At 49.7% G+C, this 13589-nt stretch overlaps 1 protein-coding gene across 1 annotated transcript; it reads right to left on the reverse strand.

Moving 5' to 3' along the window:
• Window positions 1–252: 252 nt before the first annotated feature.
• LOC128272650 (uncharacterized) lies at window positions 253–11111 on the reverse strand. Its single transcript, XM_053010492.1, has 3 exons — window positions 10893–11111; window positions 3560–3757; window positions 253–926 (listed from the first exon to the last, which is right to left on the reverse strand). Exons 1-3 carry the CDS (start codon window positions 10960–10962, stop codon window positions 715–717), a joined length of 480 nt encoding a protein of 159 aa, XP_052866452.1. The 5' UTR covers window positions 10963–11111; the 3' UTR covers window positions 253–714.
• Between the last annotated feature and the right edge of the window lie 2478 nt (window positions 11112–13589).

Here is a 13589-nt window from a genome sequence, read left to right on the forward strand (position 1 = left end):
ATACGCAGGCATCTTCTATTTCATTGATATGTCCAATTGCTGGATTGAAACGTTCGACAAGTACTTCTCAGGGAAATTGAGAACTGGTTTTAAACTGTATATCATACTTTCAACAGAACGGTAACATGGAATATGGACATATGGACCACGTGAGAAAGGTGAGCAGAAAAACTTTAACATATCATTTTGTTTAAACACTAAACTGTGAACTTCTGTTTCAAAAAGGCTCATAATACCGTTGAGTACGAAAAAACAAAACGCTATTTTTTATGGTCGCCGATCGATCGTCACCATCGGAACCAATAATGTTGAACGTCTGAGTTGGGCTATGTGGTTTTGAACTGTATCATTACCGTTTTCTGGTGCGTTTCCGCAGCGTTTTACTGCTAATGGGTATGGTAATTTGTACATTGTTCGTTATCGATTTGACGGCTTATCCAGTTACGCTAATCCTAGTGTATGTAGTCGTAATTACTAAACCAATTGCCACCGAACACTGCCAACCTAGCACTTAAGCTTGTGATGTTCTGTTTTGCAATGAAACATTTGCGTTTGTGTTTTAATTTTTTTTTACCCAAAATACTTCTTTTCCTCTTATCTGACGCTTACAGCGTCGCAAAGCATGATCTGGTGAGAGAACCGGTGCGATATGAGATTCTATAGAGGTGTTGCTGGAGATTGGTGCAGATTTAACGATAACATTCCACTCTGTGATTACCAGGCCAGCAGCTTCGCTACCAAGGCACTGACGAGAACGACCAAGGCAGCCGGACCGTATTCAGCCGCTCCGTTGCAACCGTCGGTAGTACAGGTTTCGCAGAACTCCGTCCGGATGTACGATGGGGTCTGGGCGTTCAGACAAGAGTTCGGCGGTGAGTTGACGTCCTCAAAAGCGCACGAACGCGACACCACGACACGATCGTTGACTGGAAAGATACGACGGGATGAATTAGAGGTACATATTGTAATTGCAGTTGTTCTTGAGACAGATGTTCGAGAGCATTCGACACGCATCAGCGAGCAACAGTAGCTGGTCAAGGTCAGCGGAGAACCTTCAAGGTGGGGCTTCAAATGCAAATGCGTATCAGAAATGAAGCTATATGCACCGTACTGTGGCCGTCTATTGTTTGATGAAGGATGGGCTGCGGGCAGCGAGGTACATGTGCAAAATTGCTTAATGATGATAAAAATCACTCCGACAGCGCGAACGACATTGAGCTACACAAAATCCATGCGCCGCGCGCGATCGTTTGCATGTGCATTTCAATGTCAATGTAAAGGTTGTTACGTTTTGATTATTCACTGAGCGGTTAGAATTAACCCCACTTCCAGACTACTGACTGACAACTGAGACTCGAGTGAGTATTCAATGGAAAGCAAGTTCAAAAATACGCCATCCATAATGCTCCAAAAGGGACACAGTATTAGTACCCCACAAATATCGGGAAACGCTACAAATTTAAAAGAAACTCCTAACGGATGTTTTCCCAACATTGTCGAAATTTACGCCATCCTCGCCAGCAACATTTTTGCCGAATCGAAACAACTCATCCCTCGTAATTTTGGACCACCGCGGAGCGTCCACAATTTAAGCCAACCTGGCCACCACGTGTAGCTCCCGAAAAGTATCGTAAAATAGTGAGAAAAGTTTGCGAAGCGTTTGAAACGCAGCCAGTAGCACGACCGTTAATTATCTGCCAGCAATGTGGGCGCACCGGGAAAGCCACGGCGTGTTGTGTCGTTTGGCACAATTAACAGTAATTCCACTGCTTGTGCACTTGCACCGGCGCAGCGGCAATCACGTGGTAACTAATTGATATCAAGCGATCCCCATCTGGGCCGGCCGTTAGTCATGTGTGCAGGGTAACTCCACGACTCTTCGCTGTCGCAGAGCACGTGCAAACAGTAGCCAAAGCACCCGCAGGAGGTCTTAAAGAATGAGTAAATATGAGTTTCGATCGATCGTAGCTTTTCGAGCATTCCGCAGCGAGCTAACCGCAACGTGCGCACCCCGCTCCGTTGCGGCCACAGCTGTGTGAGAGTTCAGAACGACGGCGGGAAGGCGGTTTGTTTTACAGATCTATTTCCATGTTGCATCGAATCAACACCCGCCGGCCCAACGCAAGTGCAATTGTAGAGACGCGCTGCTAGGGAAATCTTCTACCCAATGTCAATAGCAGCCAAGGCTTCGACTTCGAGACGATGATCGAACGGATGGGGCCCGCGGTGCCCTTCGTCTCGAGTAGTTGCGTAACGGAGCGGTGTTACTATGCACACCGTGTGCATACCGCGGTGTGCCTGACCGACAAGCCCTGTACATACCACCCGCAACCATGTTATGTGCCGCTTTCGGGCCGACACGAGTGAACCTCGATCGACCTGGTTGTTTCTAAAATAGTTCATGTGAAATTACAAAACTCAAACGGATCAACACCGGCCAAACCGGTAGCGGAAGTCGTTCACGATCACAACCCCCGGGAGGGTCTTGCGCTGAACCTAATGATGACAGGCGGACGATGAGAACCACACGAATGTGGGTGTTCCCCGTAGGCCCGTTCATCACCTGTTTACGACCCAACGAGCGCGCCCAACTGATTGACATGGGCTATGGAAGTAGTTCCGGTGGAACGTCAGCAGGTTGCCCATTTTCGCACCGCACCGGTCGGTTTGGGTCGAACGAAAGGCAAGAAAACCAGCACGTTTTGTCTGGCCAAATGATTTTCCATCGTTCGGGTCTAGACAATTGCCATATTTGTCCGCGCTTGCGAGGCAAAAATGAGCAAAATATGCAAATGCAAACATGTACAATTGAAGGTGGTACTGTCTGCAGTGTGTCAATTTTACCGTTAGCCGTTTACGGTGCGGTTAGATAAGCACTCTAATTGAAGTGCACGCAGGAACACGCAGCGCGGTGCAGTGCAAAAAAGTACAGTTCTAGATTGTTGTATCGAACAATGGCACCTATCTCGTGCCCAAAGTGCTTCATCGCTGGCCTATTTTCCTTTTGCAACCCATTTTCTTGTAATGAAAAATCATGTCCACAATCTGCCCATGTTTTCTTATTTCATTGCCACCTGTGTCTTTTTTATTACCAACACCAAACATCAAATTGAACTCCGATTGAGTTGTCGAACCCGCTAAGCGCTTCGTGCCGTTGGTAAACAAATATTGGGTTTCCAATTCACACCTCGCGGGCAAATGGCAAGCAAATTGGCAACGTTTTTGAGGGGAGCAAACTATCGTTTAATGGCTAACTAGTGAGCGACACGTTGGTCACGCTAGCGGGACACGCGTGCCCTGCAGTATCTGTGTTCCTAAATGAGCTCCGATAAAAACTCACTAATGCGACTAATCCCCATGTGCACTAATTAAATTAAGGCATAAATCTTTTTGACACACCCAGCAGGACCCTGGCGTGGCCATCACGCGGCCCAGAGAGACACGGATCCGTGTGAACGATGCGTTAACATTAGCTGATTAACGTGTGGCCGCCGTCAGAGTTCCATTAGTTGTTCGTCTGATGGCGTGTCGTCCGGTCGACCGCAGGGGCACTACTTACTGATTTGCCTCATCTTTTTGCAGACCGCTCGCGTCGGTTGGTTCTGCTGATTGAAAGGATTCGTCTGCGGCGGGTAGCTGCAGTCGACGTAGCTCCACCGCCGCTGCTGGTCCGTGATGATGTCCTGCGTGAACGGATCGTCGCAGAACGCCGCCGTCGAGGCATCCGACGAGCACCGCCAGCAGCGCAGCGCATCGGCTGTAATTGGGAAAGAATAGAAACCGGAGAGATCGTCATTAAATTTTCATAAACAATACTGTCGCGCCCACTTCCGCCGTTCCGAACGTTCCGAATAGCAGAACCCGCGGATGGGCCGCGGTTACCGATCTGTCTGGCTGAAAGGAGAGGCCTAAGTAATGCGAACGTTGAAGTGCTCTCTTCCATCAACGTTAAGGTGGCCATTAAGACGCCGGGGCGGAGTTGAAAGTTATTTTTATTACATCAATACAACGCCAAAAGGGTCCCGGCTCACCAAACGGGGCTCAAATTAATACTTTTGCTGACACATAATGGCTGTGTGGCAATGTACGAAATTAGACCGAGGATTTTGTGACGTATTTTGCTTAAAGAAATTCAATCGCACGCCGGTGATGGCCGCAACCAAAATAAAATACTCTGCTCTTCACTCTTCACCTGCCGAACGTACAAATCATCGCTCTCGCGGGGTGATAATCGGTCAAACTAGTGCCCAGCACGATCACTGTTTATTTACCCCACATTTTACACTATAAACACCGGTTCGCTTGGCTTGGGTGGGTAATCCGCGATCGCCGAGGCACTGTTTACATCAATTAGTCCATCATCTGCTGGGTGAAATCATAATTAAATTCCGCCCATCAAAGCAGTTCAATCATCGTCAAGGCTTCGGGCATGGCCAAGTACTTGTTGGTCACCGTTTCGACGGTTCAACAGTTACAGGACCCTTTTTACGGTACTGTACCAAGGACTCCTAATTAAAAGGACTTTCACCCGCGTGAAGGTAGTACAATGACCGTGCACTACAATGAATAAAATATTATTATTTATTTTGTGTAGTCCTGTGCTTTCCCTGCGGAAACCGCGGGTTCACGAACCCCGAATGAATACTTTATCAGCACTTCCCTTCAGCAAGTGTCATGTTGTCCCCAATTTTTCTTCAATCGACTGACATATTTGGCAGGACTCGGACAGCAAAAGCTCGGCCACTTCCGGCAATAGACTCCTGTCGGCACTCATTTATTCATCGGCTTAACGAAAGGAAAATATAAATTTCCTAATCGAACCCCCTGGGGCATAGTGGCAACTCATGTGAGTTGTTCGTTACTTATTCAGCGCCGAGCCCCCTGTGCTTAGACCTGTCAAAATGTAGCCGGACGTTATAAGTGCATTAATCAAAAACGGCCCGCGGGCCCTCTGATTGACAAATGATAGTAATTTCGAGCTTGAAAGCAAATGTGCAACGGGCATGTGAAAAAGTTCTCATCCGCGAGCAGCGCACCGCGCGAGGTTCAAGTGGACACACCACAGCTTAGCTTCACACCGCTGGGGCTCAGAACTTGAGATCGCGCAATGGAGCGATGACTCAAAACACTAGTCTCCCCGCATTGCCGAGCCCCTGGGGGAGAAGACCTGCCAATAGCCTAGACTGTTGGCGCGCAATTTACTATACGGTCCGGCTGAGCGGTTGCGTCACGTGGACGTCACCTTCGCGCAGCGTGGAAAAGTTTTCCCGAGAATAAATCAAAGCTAAATACACCTATTATACGGTGAGCTGGCAGGGGCCAGTGTTGGGCCGCTCCGGTCCGGAGTAGATCGAGTCGAGAGAACCAACGAAATGGAACCCCGCGAACCAGCCGACGCGGCGAGAGTTTATAATTTAACGATACTATTTGACACACATTCCAATCGAGCCCGCGTTTTGAAATGCGCGAGATACGATCGCGCGATGAGTCAAACGTTCAACGTTCAATCGATGCCAATCCTTCTACGATCGTCAATAACGGTTCTGATTCAACATATTCCGCACCCGAGGAACAGAACTCTAATTGAGCACTAGCTTCCAAATTACTCACCGCATGAGCCACCCGAACTAATCAGCGGTGATCACTGGGGGTTCAGCTTCTTATCTACGATCGGTTTTTCAAACCAACAAACTTACTTCACCCGCAACTAGCGGCCATGAGGTAGCGTTTGCCAATCCCGGTCACGTTTTTCGAATTAATCACATCAAACACCACGCCAGAACCGGTGAGCCGCCATGTGCTCGAACACACAGACACTTCGATCGGCAACTCAACTCAAATTCAAACACGCACCGATCGTTCCAAGACATCGATTTTTTCCCCTAAAAGAGTGCTTCAAACCGTGCTCTTTGTCCCGACGAACCGGGGTGCTTCCCGGGCGGTCCGACGCAAGAATCAGAAACCCAACGCTGTGAGCCAAGAATTTGGCTCCAACTTTCGACCATCAACCCGAGTCGCTAACCTCTCTCGATGGTTCAGCATATATTTTTTTCATCGATCAACGCTCGTTCCTATGGCAACCTGGGGCGTCCGGTTCTGGGCGTCCGCGCTGAGAGGCCCTTCACGGCAAGGCAAGGCAAAGCAAGATGTGCCAGTTTCGCAAAACAGATGTTGCGTTTGCGACTTAAAATATTATGATTTAAAAATAAAAACCAACCAACACGCGGCGGCCAGGATCCGGTGATCGTTGCTCGGTGGGAGGTGTCTGGCGGCGATCCTTGTCATCGCGGACCTATGCGAAATCGACGCGCGGTGCGTGGCTAGTGAAGTGTTTGTAGTACATACACGAAAGATACGATGGTCAACGATCGCGCACGCTCCTCTGTGCTGACGCACAGATTCCTGTTAGTGCCGATTTTCGACGGGCCGATCACATCATCGTTCCACTAGATTCCACCATCGAACGGTCCCTGGCGAACGGTGGTATTAGCTTGGACGGGTAATGTTTTTTTCAACTCAAGGACAACCCCGCCCTGAGAGAGGGGACCAACCACCGCTCAGGCATCCCTGTACAACGGTACCACGCCCGTGCCCGTGGCTTTGTGAGGGTGAGGGCAAATATTGACACAATATGTTCAAGGCTTTTACAACCCACCCGAGGGGACCGGGGTTGTCGTTCCATCCACAAAACGGCACGCACATCAAAAAAATTCCCGTTTGATATGCGCGCCGGAAACTAAAATCTGAGGCAACAGATCGACATTAAACACAAACACACACACTACGAGCGTCTCCGTCCGCAACTGACGGTCCTGCAGGAGAGAAACAAATAATTTGAAATCATCACCACCGGGATCCGGGAAAGAAATTGTGTCACGTGGAGTTGGAGTTTTCATCCAACATCCCCCGCGTTCGGGTCTTAAAACCAACATTTTACGAATTACAACGCGTGTGCGCGCGCCTCTCGCGCGAACAACTCCGGCGCCATCGGCAATGCTTTCACAGTACATTAGGAAAACCAGCTGATGTAACCCCGAGCTCGGGATCTGTGGTTCGCTCCCAGAAACATTCCTCCACATATCCGAATTCACGCGACCATCGTCACCACGCGGCACGCGGAAGCATAAACATACGCCATCGCCACCCAACAAACCCCCCCCCCCCCTCGGTTGTGGTTGTGTTCCAGAAAGCAATTCTGCCCGGCCGTGGTTGGCTGGCCCCCGAACCGAACGACGGACAGCTAAATCATTTAATTTTACCCACCGACCATTAAAACCGTTTGGCCATTACCAGGCACCAGGTTCGTCAGAAAGGAAGCCTGGCGAAGGGGAAAATAAACCCATCCTGATGGCAGCAGGCCCGTTGCCGTGCCGTGGACAGCTTTCGAGGTGTGTCTTGATAGTGCGCACCTAGAAGTCGAAGGCCCGCTTCGGTGTGCCTGTGGTGCTTGAAGGCAAGAAATCGAAACCTCGTCATTACACCGACCTAGATTGGTGCCCCTAAGGATGGTGGTGAACAATTTTGTTGATTGCCAGCGAACCCGCGCCCTGACCGGAGTCCTGCCCTGGCGATTGGGAAGCGCGAAGGAAAATTCCTCGCGCTAATTGTGCCGTTCATAATCAATTCCAACCGATGGACACAGCGCCGATGGCGTCCTACATTCCACACGGTGGCCACAAACCCTCCGTTTCATTCACGTCGACGACAGGTGGTGCTCCGGCTGCACAATAGACGCCCGGCCCGTGCTACATAATGCATCATCAAGCATCGGTCACACATTGGCCACATTAATCATACATATGTGGCCACATTCCACGCCGGACGATGTCACGCGGTGTGCGTGCGTGCGTGCGTAATCGAATCGCAAATCGAAGATCGCCAGTCGGTGTGTGATCGGCGGCAGTCCCTGATCGATGAGATCATCCCTCAGTGCGTTCGTCGTTCCGAGCGGCCTTCAATGGCGTTCCGATGGACGCACAGTGATAATGCGCAAACAAGTTTAACCCTTTTTATGCTTCGCAGTAATAAACAATCGCATCGTGTGCGTGTGTGGTGTGTTTTTGAAGCTGGCCCATCTCGGTTAGGGAGGGTTGGTACTAATGACAACCGTATGGCAAACAAAAACAGTGGCCACTAATTCCCTATTGTTTGTGGCTGGAAGACTTCTTGAAGGTTGCGCTGCCCAATTTCCGATTCCCGACGCGTCCGCCCCCCGCGCGGGGTGACAATTTCACGCCTTGCGGCGTCACCATCATAGCCATTGTTGTGCGGAATGCTCAAGATGAAACTAAAAGCACGAATCATGTCACTTTAAGGCCGGAAATCATCAGCGGCCAATTTGTTTACCGGAGAATGATAAGAAGGTTTTTTTCCCATTTAATAGCTGCGTTCTGCCTTATTTTGGGTGTAATTTTATGAAACAACTGTAGGACAACTACGTCTTTCTCTCGAGAGAAGGAGACGATGATGGCACACACTACCGCCGCACGTGACACGGGGTTTGTAGTGACATCATCGACTCGACGCCACCGTCACACACAGCACACCCCCATCGGTCTTTCTCGGTGGTCTCGGGGCCAAGGCCTCTAGTGTGTATAGTGTCACTCTCATGGTGCGGATCATGGTGCCCTTCAGCGCCAAGGCCCAGTACACCTCGGTGAGCAGCCGTTTGTGAAAAACTAATGGAAATTTTACATCGCCGCTGTCAAGCTGCAACATGGTCGTGTGAGATATTGCGCCACCCTGAGGCCGTCAAACCGAGCGTGGGTCGCACCCTGACTGGCAGCTAAGTGATGCTGCCCTACGCTGGAGCAAGGGTTCTGCTAAACGCCGCAGTAACCGTTACACTTCCGCAACAAACCATTATCGAGCTTGTAGCTGGATCATCATAAATTTGTTTCTTTAAAACAACAAAACAAATTATTTATTAGCCACCGCGGCGTGAGATGCTACCGTGGACCTGTAAGAGATTATGTTAATGGTCGAATTGACCCATTAGCGATCAGACAGATTGTTTGAAAGTCCTCCGGGATTCAGTTTGTTGATGAATTCAGTAATCGCTGCCAATGATCAACAAAAGAGAACTACAGGGTTTAGAGGACTAAATTACCATAGAGTCGTACTCGATCATCAATTTACGGAATCCGAGAGGTATCAAAACGCTCCAATGTCCTATTTGGAACTAGATGAAACTATTTGAATGAGAGCTGCCAAGAGTTGTAACGAAAGCCACGCAAAGTCTATCGTATGGCCCAGGTTGTCTACTACAAGTATGCGGGCAGTACCGCGCCCAGTGACTTATAGACTGACTGATTCCTAAAGGCGCTTCCGTAAGACCGACCACACCCTCCACGAACGATCGTCGTAATTGCATTACCTTGCCCCGCAATTAATGCGCCGTGCACCGTGTGGCCCAGCTCGGGATCACGCTTTGAATACTAAACGCGCGTAAACGCGGTGCGCAGCACGGTCGGTGCCGTCGAAAATGGGTCCACTCTAGGCGGCCGATTGGCCTGTTTGGCCATGTCCGTGTTTTATGCTTTTCTCCCCGGGAACTGCAGACTAATTCCGTTCCGTCCGGTACCAGCAAGTGGTGATCTTTTGATCTTGAATTTTAGCTAATTGAATTCATAAATACTCATCAATAAACGGGCTGGGGTCCAGTTCCGGGCCCAGGCCGTCGATCACGTCGTAGCTCACTGTGGTCCAAAACAACGCGACGGCCCGCAACAATATTCAAAATCATCGCGGCTGCTCGTTGCTCTCAACAACCATTGGCCACTGGAATGCCTGCAGCGGCGGCAGTGAAATAGATTAAATTTATCGTTAATTAATGTCATGCTCTCGTGACATATAATCCGCGTTTGCTGGTGCGCCCGGCGAGTGTACACGGACCCTCGAGCATCTTCTTCGCGGCTTCCCGTTGCGCCGTGCAGCGGACGACCTTTGACACGCCATCGGCAGCGGCATCTTCCCGGAAGCCGAGGGCGACAAGGGTGCGCACGCACTTATCTGGCAGCCGCGCGCTCATCTGGCGCTCCCACTTCCAGCGCGGGAGATGCGTTTTTAATTGAACGGCCACATAGACAGTACTTGCCTTCCTGGGTCCCCTTGGCTTTTCGGTTCGAGTGCCCCGAAAAAACGGCGGCGGTTGAGTAACACCGATACAGAAGGATGGCAGAAGTGGCTCGGGCCGAAAAATGGCATCACTTCTGGAGCCACGTCGGGTGGAAGTTGTGCGTGAAACCAAACAAGTAAACACAAACCGCCGAGCACACAATGAATTGTTGTTAATGAGCTGTCAAACACTGTTTCTCGCCACGTCGATCGCGAGAGGGTGGCTGATCGCTTCCCGCTCGCATTGTCGCCTGAGGGAAGGAGTAAGTGTTCCAGGCGAACAAGACAAACATCCCCACAGACTGCGGCGGGCTGGTGGCTGCTAAATTGGATTGGGCCACTGCCACTTAGAATCGGGGCACTGTGAAGGGGTTCACATTCCAACGGCCCCAGCCATTCGAACGCCATTGGATTGCCCCTTCTTGGTGGTTTAATAATTTATTTAAGAATTCGTAAAACAAAACTGAAGGCGACACGGGTCTTGTTTCACCTTGCGACGTTCCTCCGTTTCAATAACGGTCAGAAAGGTTGCGCATTTCAAAAACCACGAGACGATGCGATGATGCGTAACCACACCATCCGCCCAATTATTCGGCCCCGCTTTGAAAAGCTGTGGATATTTCTAATGGATGGGCAATTAATTGATGTGATTAAGGAGACGAAACGTATGTGACCGGGCAAAATCACATCCGTGTTTCACCACACGTTCCGACCGACCTCGGACAACCTCGGTCGGTCGGTGGCTATTGTTTCCGTTTTTGCCGCCCAACACTTACCTGATTCGAAATCAACCAACAGCAGAACGAGCGACGAAAGCAGCAACGCTGACACGAATTTGACCGCCATGGTGTGTGTTGGGCGTAATTTCACTTTTTCTTAATGCTGCTTTGGTCCAACTACAAACGATCGGAGGCTGGCCGTCTGACTCGTCGATGGGATCGTTAGGACGCGGATTATTTCTCTCTCTCTCTGTCTCTCTGAAGCACAACCACCTCGGAAGGGTGGACGTAGCAAAGCACCTTTACGCCGGCAACGAACAACACACGAGCAACGCGAACGCACACGATCGCGCCCAGAGAAGGGATCAGAAAAAGAGGCGAATTGCACAACAGTTAGAAAAGGCGCGAGCGCGAAGTTTATTGAAAACACGTTCGAACACGTTCGCGTCTGGGGCGAGACTAACGAACGCGCGCGCAACGCTTCTCGCGCGAAGTGGTGGGGCATTGTTGTTATGACGCCGTGTGGAGTTTACAATCCCCCATTTCTTGCGCCGCCGTGCCTACCTTCGCCACACGAACACGCACCGCAAACACACACACACACGAACCAAGGCGCGTTACGATCGATCGTAACGAACACACGAACCCGCCACGCAACGTGCGCGAACAGGTTTGGCGAGGATATCAAAAGCTAAATATATTAACCCAAAGCAAAACAAGAAATAACTAGATGAGTTTGCCATTCGCCAACAACAAACATTCATCAGACAAGGGGTTCCAGTTCCACACCTGGGCTAGGCAGGGTGTGTGTGTATGGGCACAAAACTAATGGGCTAACGCATTTGTGCCCCTTGTTTGAAATGGCTCATTGTTTGGTTACTTTCTTACGATTAAAACGAACAGATCCATTTGGAAAGTCTATTTCCAAATCCATTACAGCTTAGCTAATATATTTTTTAATAATTTATTTTTGAAATAAATTGGTATACACGAGGTACTAAATCAAAATCACAAATCCAATTCGTCCCAATCCGTAAGTTCTTGGAGAATAAACGAGGTTTCACCAAATGCTCGCCGCCATGGTTCATTTCGCAATCACACATTCCGCGGAACCGCTTAGATCCTAAATCATAAAAATCCTTACACTGCGTTCCGTTCCCAGAACGCCAATCATAGGAATTGTGGAGCTGTTGATGGATGTCTGCGTAGCTTAAAATACGCACGACACATCGCCAATTCATGCGTTCCGCGCTTCCGCGCTAGTGTTGGTCCTGGTTGCTGACGATGATGATGTAATTTCCCGCCGACCACGCGTCGCGTAGTTTACACACACACACACATTTGGACAACGTTTCAAGCCAAACAAAGAGCCCTCGAATACGCGAGTGAAAGAAACCGAAACCGCAGATTTGCGCCAGAGCTCAAAATGTTGCACTGGGCACGTTGCCAACACCGTGGTGCTGTCGATTTTTGTGGCCACCGAAGGTCAAACTAAACCGAATAAGTGGCAACCACCGAACACACTAACTGTAAATAATACTAACAAAATAACTGTACTGTAAAATGGTCCCAATTCGGATCCAATGCAGGCGATCATTAGTCAAGCTTCGAACTCCACATTGAAACAGATTTTCAGGTCGGCCACGAATCCGGGTAGCGTGAATACGGACACGATTCGGAACGGTTCATTGCGAGCCGGCCCTAGCATTCTCTTGACCGACTAACGGCATGACCGTGACAGAAATCCAAGTGCCCTAGACTAAGGGCGCTCCAAACACTGCACTCTACGAAGCACCGTTGCGTTTCAATGGCAAGGACGATCGAAGCGCCCACCGAATCCGATCATGCACGATCCCGAAAATGACCATGCTGGCGAATCCAATCATTCCGTGAATCCTCCGTCCTCTGATCGTGTAACATTCACTGTTCCGTGCACCTTCCGTTCTCGTATGTGATATTGGCCCCTGGCGGCTTGTGGTGCGTGCATCTTGTTTGTGCATCTTTCCGTGCTCCGGACTTTATTTGTTTCACATTATGTTTTCTCACAGCATCACGTTCTTCTCCGACCGGACTAGACTGACCGAGTTTTCCAGACCGCTCTAGCTAGAAGACGGTGGCCCTTCGACCCCGTTTTGTGCTCCTCCCCTGGGAAAGAAATGGAAAATATAGCACTCGCAAGTGTGTTTTCTAGTAAAAAAGTTTCCCTTATATTCGTATGCGGTAGCGAATGCAGATTGTTAATACTGGGCGCGCCGTGTCGCCATACACTTACGTGCGCTAAACCTTCTGCACTCTGTCTTGGTTCCGCCTGGTTCCGCTCTACCGTCTACCTCACAGCCCGATCGGTGCGTGATCGGTTTCATTTTAAAGATAATACTCATTTTTCCCACCGAACCATCGCACGGGTGGCCACGATTTTCATAAGTACACTGCACGCTATGGATTGAACATCAACTTACTCACGAACGTAGGGAGGACTACTATCTGCTTTCTGACTGACGCCGGGGCGAATGTAAAGGAGTTTCTAATAAAATCTTACACTTTACGTAAATCATAACTCACATAAGCTTCTGTTCAATGGTTCTGTTCCTGCGATGCAGCTCAGCAGCCGGCTTCGAGCCAGCGTTCGAAAGCGCATCCTATCTCTCGCTGGACTGACTGACTGGTCAGCAACTTAATTAATTCGATGGCCGTTGGATCACAATCGTTATCGGTAAAGTATCTTCTAAAGCGTGCCTTACATGTGCGCATTGG

Source organism: Anopheles cruzii, chromosome 3 (assembly GCF_943734635.1).
Source record: "Anopheles cruzii chromosome 3, idAnoCruzAS_RS32_06, whole genome shotgun sequence".
In the NCBI taxonomy this organism is placed as follows: Eukaryota; Metazoa; Arthropoda; class Insecta; order Diptera; family Culicidae; genus Anopheles; species Anopheles cruzii.

What these genes read in the sequence shown, in the direction of transcription:
- LOC128272650 (XM_053010492.1), bottom strand. Translation starts at nt 10,962, where the DNA reads ATGGCGGTCAAATTCGTGTCAGCGTTGCTGCTTTCGTCGCTCGTTCTG. An exon ending in GTTGGTTGATTTCGAATCAG is followed by an intron (nt 3,758 to 10,892) that starts GTAAGTGTTGGG and finishes TCCCAATTACAG; the next exon opens with CCGATGCGCTGCGCTGCTGG. An exon ending in CAAAAAGATGAGGCAAATCA is followed by an intron (nt 927 to 3,559) that starts GTAAGTAGTGCC and finishes GTATCTTTCCAG; the next exon opens with TCAACGATCGTGTCGTGGTG.